Below are 18,419 nucleotides of genomic sequence, written 5' to 3'. Positions count from 1 at the left end.
GCCAGGCGGAGCACAGCGCAGCACAGACCGAGCGCAACGGCGATAGGAGAACTCTGTAGTGGCCGCGGCGGTGATGAGGAGGGAGAAGAGAAAGCAGATGGGGAGCTAAGGGGCAGCGGGGCGGTGACTACTCAGATCGCAGTGAAAACGGCAATTAACGTGGCGGCGGAGGTTAGTACATCCCGCCCACAAAGAGGTGAGGACAATAAAGAGAGAGAGAGGTGAGGACGGGAGAGAAAGAGAGGGAGGATGAGAGAGGGAGGTGAGGACGTCAGCCACTCACCCTGGCAGATCTCCTTTCCCTGTTGATAGTGAGCTCTTTCAGGCTGCTGATGCTGCAGCTGGCCCTGCTGCTAGGGGCCGGGATCCGGGACTGCCTGGGTGACGTGTCTCATCAGGGCCAGGGACTCAGGCAGGCTGCTGCAGATGGGTGGGCGGACAGCCATGTGTTGAGCCACACGCCGTCGCCCAACGCTGTGGTGCTGCTGCTCCTCCTCCTCCTTCTCTCCCCTGCGGCTGTCCCTGCACTTATTGCAGTAGGCGCTGGCCATGGCTGGGTGCGAGGAGCGGAGCGGAGGACACAAAGACTCCCAGGAGCAGCGTGCACCAGACAAGGAGGAGATCAGGCCAAAGCTGGCGATCACTGAGAACTGCGCCGCACTGTTTACATGCACTGGCCATTCGCGATGGATTGCTTTTGCCTACAAAGAGGTGGGGGGGGGGGGGGGGGGGGGCGGAACAGAGGGGACAGACACCGGGACACGGGAGAGGCATGCAGCAGCAGACAGCCATGCCGCTACAAGATGTTGTGACCAGGAGGCGCATGCAGGCAGCAGATACCGCGGGTGAGAATCTGCGCAGCTGCGTAGGTTGCGATATTGGCCGGCCGGCCCTGTTCGCTCCTCCCCGCTGCCCCCTTGCCTGCCCCCCGTTCCGACTCCCTTGACTGTAAGTAATGAGGCAAAGAGGGGGGAGCTGGTCTTCATGCTGCCGGCGCCGCTGCTGCCTGTCAGAGTGACAGGCGCTGACAGCCGGCAGCAACAGCATCAGTAAGGTCGCAGAGCGGGGAGAGCACCTCTCCGACCCAGCGCTTCCCTGCTTTGCAGGACCTTGCTGAGCGGATAGTGCAGGGCCTGTAAATTAGTGTACTTATGGGGGTGATTCCGAGTAGTTCGCTTGTTATTTTTTTCTGCTACGGAGCAATTAGTCGCAAACTGTGCATGCGCAATGTTCGCAGTGCACCTGCGCCAAGTAAATTAGCACAAAAGTTTGGTATTTTACTCACGGCCTAACGAAGATTTCTCTGACGTCCTAGTGGATGCTGGGAACTCCGAAAGAACCATGGGGAATAGCGGGCTCCGAAGGAGGCTGGGCACTCTAGAAAGATTTATGACTACCTGGTGTGCACTGGCTCCTCCCACTATGACCCTCCTCCAAGCCTCAGTTAGATTTTGTGCCCGGCCGAGGTTGGATGCACACTAGGGGCTCTCATGAGCTCTTAGAAAGAAAGATAGACTTAGGTTTTTTATTTTCAGTGAGACCTGCTGGCAACAGGCTCACTGCAGCGAGGGACTAAGGGGAGAAGAAGCGAACTCGCCTGCTTGCAGCCGGATTGGGCTTCTTAGGCTACTGGACACCATTAGCTCCAGAGGGATCGACCGCAGGCCCAGCCTTGATGTTCGGTCCCGGAGCCGCGCCGCCGTCCCCCTTACAGAGCCAGAAGCAAGAAGATGGTCCGGAAAATCGGCGGCATGAAGACATCAGTCTTCACCAAGGTAGCGCACAGCACTGCAGCTGTGCGCCATTGCTCCTCTCACACACTTCACACTCCGGTCACTGAGGGTGCAGGGCGCTGGGGGGGCGCCCTGAGGCAGCAATAAAAACACCTTGGCTGGCAGGGGCTATATATGAGGTAAATACCCCTGCCAGATTCCATAAAAAAGCGGGAGAATAGGCCGCGGAAAAGGGGCGGAGCTATCTCCCTCAGCACACTGGTGCCATTTTTCCCTCACAGCTCCGCTGGAAGGAAGCTCCCTAGCTCTCCCCTGCAGTCTACACTACAGAAAAGGGTTAAAAAAAGAGAGGGGGGGGGGGGCACTAAATTTAGGCGCAGTATACATTATATAGAAACAGCAGCTATAGGGGACATAACTCAGTTAGTCCCTGCATTATATAGCGCTCTGGTGTGTGCTGGCATACTCTCACTCTGTCCCCGCAAAGGGCTTTTGTGGGTCCTGTCCTCGTTTAGAGCATTCCCTGTGTGTCTGCGGTGTGTCGGTACGGCTGTGTCGACATGTTGAATGAGGAGGCTTATATGGTGACGGAGCAGAGGCCGATATATGTGATGTCGCCCCCTGTGGGGCCGACACCAGAGTGGATGGATAGGTGAAAGGTATTAACTGACAGTGTCAACTCCTTACATAAAAGGGTGGATGACGTAACAGCTGTGGGACAGCCGGCTTCTCAGTCCGCGCCTGCCCAGGCGTCTCAAAGGCCATTAGGGGCTCAAAAACGCCCGCTCTCTCAGATGGCAGACACAGATGTCGACACGGAGTCTGACTCCAGTGTCGACAAGGTTGAGACATATACACAATCCACTAGGAACATCCGTGACTTGATCCCGGCAATAAAAAATGTGTTATACATTTCTGACATTAACCCAAGCACCTCTAAAAATGGGTTTTAGGTTGGGGAGAAAAAACAGGCAGTGTTTTGTTCCCCCATCAGATGAATAAATGAAGTGTGTGAAAAGCGTGGGTTCCCCCGTTAAGAAACTGGTAATTTCTAAAAAGTTACCGATGGCGTACCCTTTCCCGCCAGGAGGATAAGTTACGCTGGGAGATATCCCATAGGGTGGATAAGGCGCTCACACGGTTGTCAAAAAAGGTGGCACTGCCGTTTTTGGAACGGCCACTTTGAAGGTACCTGTTGATAAAAAGCAGGAGGCAGGATTACACTCTCATCCCTTGTCTCCAAACCCCATTTTATGCATGATAACACCTTATTAGCTTTTGTTGCTGCATTTTGACATTGCGTACTGCTACCAAGTTTATTATCGATGAGCACACCCAAATCCTTTTCCACTACCATTATTCCTACATTTTCCCCATTTAGTTTATAGGCTGCCTGATTGTTCTTAGTCCCAAAGTGCATAACTTTACATTTGTCTATACTGAACCTCATTCCCCATTTGTCTGCCCAGGCCTCCAGTCTAGTTAAGTTATTCTGTAAAGACTCAACATCCTTGTCTGAATTAATTATTCTAAATAGTTTAGTATCATCTGCGAAAATTGACACTGTGCTTTCCAGTCCCTCTCCTAGGTCATTAATAAATATATAAAACAGCAATTGCCCGAGTACTGCGCCCTGCGGTATTCCACTGAGTACTGAAGCCCATTCAGAGTACATCCCATTAACCCCCACTCGCTGCTCCCTATTAAAGAGCCAATTACTCACCCAAGTACAGATAGTGGTTCCTACCCCAAGCTCTCTTAGTTTGAGAATTAGTCTCCTGTGTGGAACTTTGTCAAAAGCCTTAGCGAAGTCTAAAAAGATCACATCCTCTGCTTGACCCTGATTAATATTATCGCTCACTTTCTCGTAGAAGCTTATTAAGTTAGTTTGACATGACCTGTCCTTCACAAATCCATGTTGATTCCTAGTAATAACCTTGGAGGTATCCAAGTACTCTAGAATGCTATCCCTCAATATACCTTCTAGTATTTTCCCCACTATAGATGTCAAGCTAACCGGTCTATAGTTCCCGGGGAGCATTTTAATACCCTTTTTAAATATTGGGACTACCTCTGCTATACACTAGTCCTTTGGTATCATCCCTGATCTAACTGACTCGCTGAAGATCAAATATAGAGGTTTTGATAGCTCTACGTTGAGTTCCATAAGAACCCTGGGGTGGAGTCTATCCGGCCAAGGAGATTTATTTATCTTAATTTTACTTAGTCTCTCCTGGATTACTCCCTCATTTAAGCAAGTACCAAGCAATGGGTCATTATTATTATTTATGTTATGTTCTACTCTTGTTAACCTGTCCTCTTTCATGAATACTGATGCAAAGAATTTATTAAATAAATCTGCTTTTTCCCTATAATCATTGATCACAACATCCAGCTTGCCCTTTAAGGGCCCAATATTCTCCCTTTTCAACCTTTTACCGTTTATATACTTAAAGAACTTTTTGGGGTTTGTTTTACTCTCCTTTGCGATTTGTTTTTCGTTTTCTATTTTAGCTGCTCTAATCGCTTTTTTTTGCATTTTTTTGTTACATTCCTTGTAGAACTGGAATGATTCCACCTTTCCCTCAGACTTAAATGCTTTGAAAGCATGCCTCTTTTTATCCATTTGTTCCTTGACCTTCTTATTAAGCCACATCGGTTTGGATTTCCTACTTCTGTTTTAGTTGACTTTGGTAATATATAAATTAGCAGGGCCGGTGTTAAGGTGTTTGGCGCCCTCCTGCAAACTATAAAATTGCACCCTCCCTCCGGTAACTTAGAAAGGGACAGCGTCCATCACAAAAGAGGGGTGTAGTCTCACAAGGAAGGAGTGTGGACACACAATAGCACCTCACAATAGTTGCTCCAATTCAAATTACGCCACACTGTAGCACAATCTTATTCACATTATACTGCACGTAGTCCCCATGATTCATATGAAACGACATAGGGGGGTATTCAAGTAGGTCGGTTTTTTTTTTTACCTAGGTGAAAAAACAGGACTTGTTGCCATTTTTAAGGCGAATGTGGATTCACCCTATTCAATAACAGGGCCGTTTTTTTGCCTAGGTGAAAAATTCAGCAGGAGCAAAAAAAAAAAATGTGGATTGGCGTATCCACATGTTTTCTCTCCTGCGCCGGTGAAAAGGCTGGCCGTTTTTGAAAATTTTGAGGCATTTTTCGCCAATGCCTTTTCACACAAAAAAGGTGAAAAAGCATTGGCGAAAATGCCTTTAAAAATGGTCGAAAACGGCCCGAAACTGAATAGGCAGGGGGCAAATTCAACAGCTCTGAGATTACGCTGATGAGGTGTTAAGGCAGGGGCGCTGACAAGGGAGTTAGAGGGAGAGTGAGAGCATGGGCGCAGACGGGGTGTTATACGGAGGTTGAAGGCAGGGGCACTGAGGGGGGAGTTAAAGGAAGGTTGAGGGCAGTGCCATGCAACCACACAGGGCGCCCGCCATGGCACCTTGCGGGTCCTTGTCTCCCCGTCCTCCCTCCTCCCGAGCACTCTTGCTCGGGGGGCAAAGTTTTGCGGAATGATGCGGTTGCGTTCTGACGTCACAACGCAATCGCGTCATTCCGCGAAACCCCGCCCCCCTAGTAGGAGTACTCTGGAAGAGGGAGGAGGGGCAGACAAGCTGGAAGGAGGAGGCGGCCGGCACAAGGAAGGAGAGGCGGCCCAACCCAAAGAGCAGGAAGATCCTCTTCATATGTAAGTAGTCTCTCTATCTCCCCCCCTCCCTGTTGCTTGCTGTACTGTGTAAAATGGGGACACTTGCCTGCCGTACTGTGTAAAATGGGGACACTTGCCTGCCGTACTGTGTAAAATGGGGAGTCTTGCCTGCGTAATGTGTAAAATGGGGACTCTTGCCTGCCGCACTGTGTAAAATGGGGACTCTTGCCTGCCGTACTGTATAAAATGGGGAGTCTTGCCTGCGTAATGTGTAAAATGGGGACTCTTGCCTGCCGTAATGTGTAAAATGGGGAGTCTTGCCTGCCGTACTGTGTAAAATGGGGACACTTGCCTGCCGTAATGTGTAAAATGGTGAGTCTTGCCCTCTGTAATATGTAAAATGGGGACTCTTACCTGCCGTACTGTGTAAAATGGGGACTTTTGATCCCCCCCCCCCGTGGTGGCCATGAAGATATCAGATGAGGCCACGCCCATTTTAACGAGGCCACGCCACCTTTCCGGAAGTGCGCTCGCATGCTTTTTATTTTTATAGCTATGAGCGCCCTTTTTTTAATGTCAATAGGGGGAAGGCGCATTTTTAAATCTCGCACTGGGAGCCAAATTGACTAGAAACAGCCCTGGGTGAGGGCACACTGAGGGGGGAGCTACATGGAGGGTGAGGGCAGAGGCAATGAGGGTGGAGTTACAGGGAGGGTTAGGGCAGGGGCGCTGAGGGTGGAGTTACAGGGAGGGTGAGGGCAGGGGCGCTGAGGGGGGAGTTACAGGGAGGGTGAGGGTAGGGACGCTGAGGGTGGAGTTACAGGGAGGGTGAGGGTAGGGACGCTGATGGGGTAGTTACAGGGAGGGTGAAGGCATCCTGGGGGGGAGGTACAGGGACGGTAAGGGTAGGGGCACTGAGGGGGGAGTTACAGGGAGGGTGAGGGCAGGGATGCTAAGGGGGGAGTAAGAGGGAGGGTGAGGGCACCTTGGGGGTGATGCTACAGGGACTTTAAGGGTAGGGGCACTGAGAGTGGGAGTTACAGGGAGGGTGAGGGTAGGGACGCTGATGGGGTAGTTACAGGGAGGGTGAAGGCATCCTGGGGGGGAGGTACAGGGATGGTAAGGGTAGGGGCACTGAGGGGGTAGTTACAGGGAGGGTGAGGGCAGGGATGCTAAGGGGGGAGTTAGAGGGAGGGTGAGGGCACCTTGGGGGAGATGCTACAGGGACTTTAAGGGTAGGGGCACCTAGGGGGGAGTTACAGGGAGGGTGAGGGCTGGGACGCTGGGGGGAGTTAGAGGGAGGGTGATGACAAAGCTGCGAAAAGCTGTGACAAAGTGCGCATGCACAGACGGCCAGGCGGAGCACAGCGCAGCACAGACCGAGCGCAACGGCGATAGGAGAACTCTGTAGTGGCCGCGGCGGTGATGAGGAGGGAGAAGAGAAAGCAGATGGGGAGCTAAGGGGCAGCGGGGCGGTGACTACTCAGATCGCAGTGAAAACGGCAATTAACGTGGCGGCGGAGGTTAGTACATCCCGCCCACAAAGAGGTGAGGACAATAAAGAGAGAGAGAGGTGAGGACGGGAGAGAAAGAGAGGGAGGATGAGAGAGGGAGGTGAGGACGTCAGCCACTCACCCTGGCAGATCTCCTTTCCCTGTTGATAGTGAGCTCTTTCAGGCTGCTGATGCTGCAGCTGGCCCTGCTGCTAGGGGCCGGGATCCGGGACTGCCTGGGTGACGTGTCTCATCAGGGCCAGGGACTCAGGCAGGCTGCTGCAGATGGGTGGGCGGACAGCCATGTGTTGAGCCACACGCCGTCGCCCAACGCTGTGGTGCTGCTGCTCCTCCTCCTCCTTCTCTCCCCTGCGGCTGTCCCTGCACTTATTGCAGTAGGCGCTGGCCATGGCTGGGTGCGAGGAGCGGAGCGGAGGACACAAAGACTCCCAGGAGCAGCGTGCACCAGACAAGGAGGAGATCAGGCCAAAGCTGGCGATCACTGAGAACTGCGCCGCACTGTTTACATGCACTGGCCATTCGCGATGGATTGCTTTTGCCTACAAAGAGGTGGGGGGGGGGGGGGGGCGGAACAGAGGGGACAGACACCGGGACACGGGAGAGGCATGCAGCAGCAGACAGCCATGCCGCTACAAGATGTTGTGACCAGGAGGCGCATGCAGGCAGCAGATACCGCGGGTGAGAATCTGCGCAGCTGCGTAGGTTGCGATATTGGCCGGCCGGCCCTGTTCGCTCCTCCCCGCTGCCCCCTTGCCTGCCCCCCGTTCCGACTCCCTTGACTGTAAGTAATGAGGCAAAGAGGGGGGAGCTGGTCTTCATGCTGCCGGCGCCGCTGCTGCCTGTCAGAGTGACAGGCGCTGACAGCCGGCAGCAACAGCATCAGTAAGGTCGCAGAGCGGGGAGAGCACCTCTCCGACCCAGCGCTTCCCTGCTTTGCAGGACCTTGCTGAGCGGATAGTGCAGGGCCTGTAAATTAGTGTACTTATGGGGGTGATTCCGAGTAGTTCGCTTGTTATTTTTTTCTGCTACGGAGCAATTAGTCGCAAACTGTGCATGCGCAATGTTCGCAGTGCACCTGCGCCAAGTAAATTAGCACAAAAGTTTGGTATTTTACTCACGGCCTAATGAAGATTTCTCTGACGTCCTAGTGGATGCTGGGAACTCCGAAAGAACCATGGGGAATAGCGGGCTCCGAAGGAGGCTGGGCACTCTAGAAAGATTTATGACTACCTGGTGTGCACTGGCTCCTCCCACTATGACCCTCCTCCAAGCCTCAGTTAGATTTTGTGCCCGGCCGAGGTTGGATGCACACTAGGGGCTCTCATGAGCTCTTAGAAAGAAAGATAGACTTAGGTTTTTTATTTTCAGTGAGACCTGCTGGCAACAGGCTCACTGCAGCGAGGGACTAAGGGGAGAAGAAGCGAACTCGCCTGCTTGCAGCCGGATTGGGCTTCTTAGGCTACTGGACACCATTAGCTCCAGAGGGATCGACCGCAGGCCCAGCCTTGATGTTCGGTCCCGGAGCCGCGCCGCCGTCCCCCTTACAGAGCCAGAAGCAAGAAGATGGTCCGGAAAATCGGCGGCATGAAGACATCAGTCTTCACCAAGGTAGCGCACAGCACTGCAGCTGTGCGCCATTGCTCCTCTCACACACTTCACACTCCGGTCACTGAGGGTGCAGGGCGCTGGGGGGGCGCCCTGAGGCAGCAATAAAAACACCTTGGCTGGCAGGGGCTATATATGAGGTAAATACCCCTGCCAGATTCCATAAAAAAGCGGGAGAATAGGCCGCGGAAAAGGGGCGGAGCTATCTCCCTCAGCACACTGGTGCCATTTTTCCCTCACAGCTCCGCTGGAAGGAAGCTCCCTAGCTCTCCCCTGCAGTCTACACTACAGAAAAGGGTTAAAAAAAGAGAGGGGGGGGGGCACTAAATTTAGGCGCAGTATACATTATATAGAAACAGCAGCTATAGGGGACATAACTCAGTTAGTCCCTGCATTATATAGCGCTCTGGTGTGTGCTGGCATACTCTCACTCTGTCCCCGCAAAGGGCTTTTGTGGGTCCTGTCCTCGTTTAGAGCATTCCCTGTGTGTCTGCGGTGTGTCGGTACGGCTGTGTCGACATGTTGAATGAGGAGGCTTATATGGTGACGGAGCAGAGGCCGATATATGTGATGTCGCCCCCTGTGGGGCCGACACCAGAGTGGATGGATAGGTGAAAGGTATTAACTGACAGTGTCAACTCCTTACATAAAAGGGTGGATGACGTAACAGCTGTGGGACAGCCGGCTTCTCAGTCCGCGCCTGCCCAGGCGTCTCAAAGGCCATTAGGGGCTCAAAAACGCCCGCTCTCTCAGATGGCAGACACAGATGTCGACACGGAGTCTGACTCCAGTGTCGACAAGGTTGAGACATATACACAATCCACTAGGAACATCCGTGACTTGATCCCGGCAATAAAAAATGTGTTATACATTTCTGACATTAACCCAAGCACCTCTAAAAATGGGTTTTAGGTTGGGGAGAAAAAACAGGCAGTGTTTTGTTCCCCCATCAGATGAATAAATGAAATGTGTGAAAAGCGTGGGTTCCCCCGTTAAGAAACTGGTAATTTCTAAAAAGTTACCGATGGCGTACCCTTTCCCGCCAGGAGGATAAGTTATGCTGGGAGATATCCCATAGGGTGGATAAGGCGCTCACACGGTTGTCAAAAAAGGTGGCACTGCCGTTTTAGGAACGGCCACTTTGAAGGTACCTGTTGATAAAAAGCAGGAGGCTATCCTGAAGTCTGTATTTACACACTCAGGTACTAGACTGAGACCTGCAGATCGTGCTGCTGCAGCGTGGTCGGTGACCCTGTCAAGCATACTAGTTTGCTAATATGAGAACATATTAAAGACGTCGTCTTATATATGAGGGATGCACAGAGGGATATTTTGGGAAGAAATATTTTTACCTCAGGTTTCCTCACAGACTAAGAAAGCACTGTATTATCAGGTACAGTCCTTTCGGCTTCAGAAAAGCAAGCAGGTCAAATGGCGCTTCCTTTCTGTACAGAGGCAAGGGAAGAGGGAAAAAGCTGCACCAGTCAGCCTGTTCCCAGAATCAAAATTCTTCCCCCGCTTCCTGTGAGTCCACAGCATGACGCGGGTGCTCCACAGGTGTAGCCAGGTACGGTGGGGGGCCGTCTCAAAAATTTCAGCAATTAGTGGGCTCGCTCACAGGTGGATCCCTGTTTCTTTCAAGTAGTATTTCAGGGGTACAAGCTGGAATTCGAGATGTCTCCCCCCAACAGTTTCCTCAAATATGCCTTTCCGACAACTCCCTCAGGCAGGGAGGCTGTGCTAGAGGCAATTAATAAGCGGTATTCCCAGCAGGTAATACTCAAGGTGCCCCTACTTCAACAAGGATGGGGTTACTATTCCACACGGTTTGGGGTACCGAAACCGCATGGTTCGGTGTGACCCATTTTATATTTAAAATCCTTGAACACATACATAAAAAAATTCAAGCTCAAGATGGAATCGCTCAGGGCGGTTCTTGCAAGCCTGGACGAGGGGGATTACATGGTATCCCGGGACATCAAGGATGCTTACCTGCTTGTCCCCATTTACCATCCTCACCAGGAGTACCTCAGATTTGTGGTACAGGTTTGCCATTACCAAGTCCAGACACGGCCGTTTGGACTGTACATGGCACCGAGGGTGTTTACCAAGGTAATGGCCGAAATGATGATACTCCTTCGAAAAAAGGGAGTTTTAATTATCCCGTACTTGGACGATCTCCTAATAAAGGCACGGTCCAAGGAACAGTTGTTGGTGGGAGTAGCACTATCTCAGGAAGTGCTGCGCCAGCACGGCTGGATTCTGAATATCCCAAAGTCACAGCTGGTTCCGACTACACGTATACTGTTCCTGGGTATGATTCTGGACACAGTCCAGAAAAAAGGTGTTTCTCCCGGAGGAGAAAGCCAGGGAGTTGTCTTCTCTAGTCAGAGACCTCCTGAAACCAAAACAGGTATCGGTGCATCACTGCACGCGGGTCCTGGGAAAGATGGTAGCTTCTTACGAGGCAATTCCATTCGGCAGGTTCCATGCCAGAATCTTTCAGTGGGACCTGTTGGACAAGTGGTCCGGATCGCATATTCAGATGCATCGTTTAATAACCCTGTCTCCAAGAACCAGGGTGTCTCTTCTGTGGAGGCTGCACAGTGCTCATCTTCTAGAGAGCCGCAGATTCGGCATACAGGACTGGGTCCTGGTGACCACGGATGCCAGCCTTCGAGGCTGGGGGGCAGTCACAAGGGGAAGAAACTTCCAAGGACTATAGTCAAGTCAGGAGACTTCCCTTCACATAAATATTCTGGAACTAAGGGCCATGTACAATGCCCTAAGTCAAGCAAATCCCTGCTCCTACACCAGCCGGTGCTGATCCAGTCAGACAACATCACGGCAGTCGCCCATGTGAATCGACAGGGCGGCACAAGAAGCAGGATGGCAATGGCAGAAGCCACAAGAATTCTCAGATGGGCGGAAAATCATCTACTAGCACTGTCAGCAGTGTTCATTCCGGGAGTGGACAACTGGGAAGCAGACTTTCTCAGCAGGCACGACCTCCACCCGGGAGAGTGGGGACTTCATCTAGAAGTCTTCCAAATGATTGTAAATCAGTGGGATTGTCCACAGGTGGACATGATGGCATCCCGCCTAAACAAAAAACTAGAGAGGTGTTGCATCAGGTCAAGAGACCCTCAGGCGATAGCTGTGGACGCTCCAGTGACACCGTGGGTGTATCAGTCAGTTTATGTGTTCCCTCCTCTGCCTCTCATACCAAAGGTATTGAGAATAATAATAAGGCGAGGAGTAAACACAATTCTCGGGGTTCCGGATTGGCCAAGACGATCGTGGTACCCGGAACTTCAAGAGATGATCTCAGAGGACCCGTGGCCTCTGCCGCTCAGACAAGACCTGCTACAGCAAGGGCCCTGTCTGTTCCAAGACTTACCGCGGCTGCGTTTGACGGCATGGCGGTTGAACGCCGGATCCTAAAGGAAAACGGCATTCCAGAAGAAGTCATTCCTACGCTTATTAAAGCCAGGAAAGAGGTTACAGCAAATCATTATCACCGCATATGGCGGAAATATGTTGCATGGTGTGAGGCCGAAAGGGCCCCAACAGAGGAATTTCAACTAGGTCGATTTCTGCATTTCCTGCAAGCAGGAGTGAATATGGGCCTAAAATTAGGTTCCATTAAGGTACAGATCTCGGCTCTGTCGATTTTCTTTCAAAAAGAACTAGCTTCAGTACCTGAAGTTCAGACATTTGTAAAAAGAGTGCTGCATATTCAGCCCCCATTTGTGCCTCCTGTGGCACCTTGGGATCTCAACGTGGTGTTGAGTTTTCGTAAAATCACATTGGTTTGAGCCACTGAAGACCGTGGATCTGAAATATCTCACGTGGAAAGTGGTCATGTTATTGGCCTTGGCTTCGGCCAGGCGAGTTTCAGAATTGGCGGCTTTATCATGTAAAAGCGGGATCGGTATGAAATCCCGCCAATCATAATCCCGACGGTCTATATACCGACACCCATTGACCGATGGTCGAAATCCCGACAAGGTCGAAATACCGACACGGACTAAATACCGACATGTAAAATACCGACAAGGTCTAAATACCGACATGTAAAATGCCGACAGGTCGAAATACCGACATGCATTTTTTGATGTTTTTTTGTGTGTATGTCGACATAAATCAACATGGACACCATATAAAGTGTACCGCGTCCCCTCGCATGGCTCGCTGCGCTCGCCATGCTTCGGGCACGGTGCCTCGCTGCGCTCGGCACACTATTATATTCCCACTCCAGGTCCACTGGGACGGTAAAGTATGAACAAGTCGGTTTTAATGAAAAAAATCATGAAAAACTTGTGCCGGTATTTCGACCTGTCGGGATTTTACATGTCGGTATTTAGACCTTGTCGGTATTTTACATGTCGGTATTTAGTCCGTGTCGGTATTTCGACCTTGTCGGGATTTCGACCATCGGTCAATGGGTGTCGGTATATAGACCGTCGGGATTATGATTGGAGGTAAAGTGACTGCATCCCGTAAAAGCTCTTATCTGATTTTCCATATGGATAGGGCAGCATTGAGGACTCGTCCCCAGTTTCTCCCTAAGGTGGTGTCAGCGTTTCACCTGAACCAGCCTATTGTGGTGCCTGCGGCTACTAAGGACTTGGAGGACTCCCAGTTGCTAGACGTTGTCAGGGCCCTGAAAATATATGTTTCCAGGACAGCGGGAGTCAGAAAATCTGACTCGCTGTTTATTTTATATTCACCCAACAAGCTGGGTGCTCCTGCTTCTAAGCAGACTATTGCTCGTTGGATTTGTAGTACAATTCAGCTTGCACATTCTGTGGCAGGCCTGCCACAGCTAAAATCTGTCAATGCCCATTCCACAAGGAAGGTGGGCTCATTTTGGGCGGCTGCCCGAGGGGTCTCGGCTTTACAACTTTGCCGAGCTGCTACTTGGTCAGGGGCAAACACGTTTGCAAAATTCTACAAATTTGATACCCTGGCTAAGGAGGACCTGGAGTTCTCTCATTCGGTGCTGCAGAGTCATCGGCACTCTCCCGCCCATTTGGGAGCTTTGGTATAATCCCCATGGTCCTTTCGGAGTTCCCAGCATCCACTAGGACGTCAGAGAAAATAAGAATTTACTCACCGGTAATTCTATTTCTCGTAGTCCGTAGTGGATGCTGGGCGCCCATCCCAAGTGCGGTTTATCTGCAATACTTGTACATAGTTATTGTTAACTAAATCGGGTTATTGTTGAGCCATCTGTTGAGAGGCTCAATTGTTTCATACTGTTAACTGGGTATAATATCACGAGTTATACGGTGTGATTGGTGTGGCTGGTATGAGTCTTACCCGGGATTCAAAATCCTTCCTTATTGTGTACGCTCGTCCGGGCACAGTGTCCTAACTGAGGCTTGGAGGAGGGTCATAGTGGGAGGAGCCAGTGCACACCAGGTAGTCATAAATCTTTCTAGAGTGCCCAGCCTCCTTCGGAGCCCGCTATTCCCCACGGTCCTTTCGGAGATCCCAGCATCCACTACGGACTACGAGAAATAGAATTACCGGTGAGTAAATTCTTATTTTTTCATCGTTCTGGTGATCGGAGTGTGATTGACAGGAAGTGGGTGTTTCTGGGCGGAAACTGGCCATTTTATGGGAGTGTGCGGAAAAACGCTGGCGTTTCTGGGAAAAACGCGGGAGTGTCTGAAGAAACGGGGGAGTGTCCGGGGGTGTGTTTGTGACGTCAAACCAGGAACGAAACTGACTGAACTGATCGCAGTGTAGGAGTAAGTCTCGAGCTACTCAGAAACGGCTAAGAAATTTCTATTCGCAATTCTGCTAATCTTTCGTTCGCAATTCTGCTAAGCTAAGATTCACTCCCAGAGGGCGGCGGCCCATAGCGTGTGCAATGCTGCTAAAAGCAGCTAGCAAGCGAACAACTCGGAATGTGGGCCATTGAGTGCAGTTGTAAAAACGTCCCACATTTCAGCAGTATTCTTACCATGAAATACAATTTCCCAATTAATCTCCTTTATCGCTTGTTTCAGCAATGTGAAATTTGCTTTCCTAAAGTTAAAAATCTTGGTTAAACCCTTATATTGTTGTTTTTGAAAGCTGATATCGAATGTGATATCTTTTAGCATGTTTAAGAACCTGTTACCCCTAGCTGTATTTACTGTTTCGGTGTTCCAGTTTTGTGCACCCAAAAAAGAGTCTTCTTTTTTCCTTGTTGTTCTATGTCTTAACACTGACTCAGGGTGCACCACCAAACTGTTTAAAAATTAGAAAACTTAGTTTTCTTGTTATTTTTTATTTTGGTATTGATTAAATTGTATCTCTGTTATATCCTGTGTGGTATTCCCCAAACCTTTATGTCTGGGTAATTGAAGTCCCCAACAATAACGACGTCCCCCATACCTGCAGCTTTTTCGATTTGCTGCAAGAGTAGTAATTAGTCAGCCAAACTAATATCTGGCGGTTTATAACATGTCCCTATTAAAAGCTTTTTTGTATCTTTACCCCCACTCGAAATCTCAACCCATAATGACTCTACGTTATCTCCAGTCCCCTCGTCAATGATCTCCTTTAAATATGGTTTAAGAATGGATTAACATAGAGACAAACACCCCCTCCCTTTTTATTAATCCTATCTCTCCTGAAGAGAGTGTATCTCTCGATGTTTGCCGTCCAGTCGTGAGAATCGTCCCACCATGTCTCAGTAATGCCTATTATGTCATAATGGTCATTAAGTGCAATTTCCTCTAATTCCCCCATTTTACTTGTTAGGCTTCTCGCATTTGCAATCATACACTTAAGTTTATTAATTCCACGGTCCGCAAGTTCTGTTGTACATAACATTTCCTTAGGAACCTCGGTTTCCCTTAAATTACCATTGCTGTCCGCCCTCTGCACCCCCATTATACTTTCTCCTTCCCACTATTCTTTGCTCTCTAGTTGTTTCACTAATTATTTCTAATCCCTCCCCCCAGGCACCTAGTTTAAGATCTCCTCCAACCTTCTAATCATCCTTCCCCCCAGCACCGCTGCCCCCTCCTCATTCAGGTGCAATCCATCGCGACCAAAAAGATGGCGCCTGACTGAGAAGTCCGCCCAGTGTTCTAAGAACACAAACCCTTCTTTCCTACACCAGTCTCTAAGCCACACATTTATCTCCCTAATTTCCCTCTGCCTACCTGGACTAGCGCGTGGCACAGGTAATATTTCAGAGAATATTACCTTAGATGTACTTGCCTTTAATTATTGTCCTAGGTCCCTATAATCTCTCCTAAGGACATCCCACCTACCACTAACTTTGTTGTTGGTGCCAACGTGCACCAAGACCGCCGGACCATTCCCGGCCCCTCCCAACAATCTTTCTACCCGTTCCACAATGTGCCATACCCGAGCACCCGGGAGACAACAGACTGTAAGGCGATCACGGTCCCAGTAGCAGATTGCCCTATTTGTTTTTTTGGTAATAGAATCCCCTACCACCACAATTTGACTAGGTACCTCACTTCCTTTGTTCCCTTTGTCCTGGAGGGACCGCTCCTCTGGTTGCTAGAGGGAATGGCATCCTCCAGTGCCGTCATTTCCTCACTGCTTTCCCCAGAATCTTCATCCAGTCGGGCGAATTTATTGGGGTTTGGCAGGTCGGAGATGTCTTGTCTTCCCCTCTTCTTCTTCCTTCTAACCATGACCCAGCTTGCTACTTGATTGTCCTCGTCATCAACTACTTGTGTCCCCCCCTGCAACTCCTCCACCGTTCTATCTAAGCTCACTTCGAGATTGTGACTACTCCTCAGTCTCGTAACGGTTTGCTCTAGATCAGTTACCTGGGCTTCCAGGGCAACCGTTCGCGTACACCTCGCGCAGATGTATTCGCACTAGGCTGGTTGCTCCATGTGCGCATACATCATGCACGACATGCACTGAGTGAGATTCCCAACCACGGACTCCCCCATTTTGTCTAAAAACTCTAACTATCTGTACCTTTATAAAAACAATACAATATAATACAAACAATACCGACCATGTATTACAATACAACCTAGTTCAGACTATGCTACACAACACAATACTATAGCCTAGCTGTGGAAAGAGACAATTTTCAACACAGTAAAGTAAATGGTAATTCAGTGTAAATGTACAAATGTATAAGTGTATCAATGGAAAACCGTAAAAAAATAAAAAGAATAAAGAAATAAAAATAGAAATGAGTGTTTAAGAGGTTTGATACTTGCATGTCCGGCCCGCATCTGGCCTGCCCTCAGCGAAGTTCTTCCACTTGGTGATCACCTTCCTAGTAGCAGCACTGTACACGGGTTTTCTTTTTGACTTTCAAGTACTCACACACACATAGGACAGCAGTAGCTGCACTCAACCTATAACACCCTCACACCTCACCCGCAGCCTGTTCTGCTCAGTCCCCGGCTCACACTCACACTCAGTCCCCAGATCACACTCACCCTCAGAGCAGCACACTCTCTGCTCACACTCACACACACCCACGGAGCAGCACACTCCCCTGCTCCTGTTTGTCCCTGTCTCACAAACACACGGAGCAGCAGCAGCACAGTCTCTTGCTGCCTGCTCCACTTGGCCTCTGCCGCCTGCTCCGCTTGGTCCCCCGAGTTCAGAGCGAGAGCCCGATCGGCTCTTTGCTCTGATGCTCCACCGGCCTGCACGAGCGCGTCCTGATCGTCCCCCCTGGCAACCGGCTCACGCCACTTCCGGTTCCGGATCACGTGTCTCTCAGCGTCTCTCCTAGATAGATAGATGGATAGATAGATAGATACAGTAGATCACTGGCGTATCTATAATGGGTGCAGTGTGTGCAGTGCACACGGGCCCCTGAGTCCAGAGGGGGCCCGCCCCACACCGCACACACTGCACCTATTTCTCCTATACTTACCTTTCCGGTGTCCATCGATGACTGTGTGTGGGCCCCCTCCTCTCCCAAAGCCGTCATCGCTGCTGCTACAGCACTGAGTGCTAGACACTCTGCCACAGTGTCAGCCATTTTTCGGAGCCCTGCGCATGCGCTGAAGACTCAGGCACTGTACCAGAGTCTCATTGCTGAGAACGCTAGCAGCGGCGGTGACGGCTACGGGAGAGATGGGGCCCCACACACGGAGTCTGCACACGGGTCCCCTCCTCTCTAGAAACGCCTCTGCAGTAGATAGATATTTTCTACAGATAGGTGACAGTCTGAGTTATCCAGGCCTTGCTGGCAGCGCTATTGAACAGCTTAATCCCAATTTGCATTATGACGTTGTTTTATTTCTCTAGTAGATTGTAGATTTGTTTGTTAATGTAACTTTATTTTCTGTATTTTAGGTCTTTCTGTAAGATCTCTATCTGCACAGAGAAGGAGGCCTCCCCCTGTTAGGTAAGAAAATCCTCTTTTTAGACCAAGCCCTGGTCTAAGCATGGAACGTTTCTGAGAAATTGTGGTTTACAATTCAATAATAATTTTTTTTTCATCAATAATTTTTATTGAAAAAAGTTTTCTTTTTGCAAGGGGAAGGGGTACAGAAAGAAAGAAGGCAGGGGCAGGGGGGGGAGGGCGCGGGAGGGGGGCTACACAGAACCAAGGGAGCAGGATATAACCATGCAAATATCAAAATTGTCAGAAGTCAAATACAGGTTGAGTATCCCATATCCAAATATTCCGAGATACGGAATATTCCGAAATACGGACTTTTTTTTGAGTGAGAGTGAGATAATGAAACCTTTGTTTTCTGATGGCTCAATGTACACAAACATTGTTTAATGCACAAAGTTATAAAAAATATTGGCTAAAATGACCTTCAGGCTGTGTGTATAAGGTGTATATGAAACATAAATGAATTGTGTGCTTAGATTTAGGTCCCATTGCCATGATATTTCATTATGGTATGCAATTATTCCAAAATA

General features: G+C 49.9%; 1 protein-coding gene across 1 annotated transcript in view; it reads left to right on the top strand.

Moving 5' to 3' along the window:
- The window catches only part of LOC134958391 (IgGFc-binding protein-like), a 139,762-nt gene that overhangs the window by 11,510 nt on the left and 109,833 nt on the right, over window positions 1–18,419 (top strand). Inside the window, exon 2 of the mRNA XM_063940955.1 lies at window positions 17,841–17,892. Coding sequence (XP_063797025.1) covers window positions 17,841–17,892 — 52 coding nt within the window. The remainder of the gene's footprint in view (window positions 1–17,840; window positions 17,893–18,419) is intronic.

The sequence above is a fragment of the Pseudophryne corroboree genome, chromosome 9 (genome assembly GCF_028390025.1).
Source record: "Pseudophryne corroboree isolate aPseCor3 chromosome 9, aPseCor3.hap2, whole genome shotgun sequence".
Lineage (NCBI taxonomy): Eukaryota > Metazoa > Chordata > Amphibia > Anura > Myobatrachidae > Pseudophryne > Pseudophryne corroboree.
The sequence above is the reverse complement of the archived record's forward strand: the minus strand, read 5'-3'. Positions and strand labels throughout refer to the sequence as shown.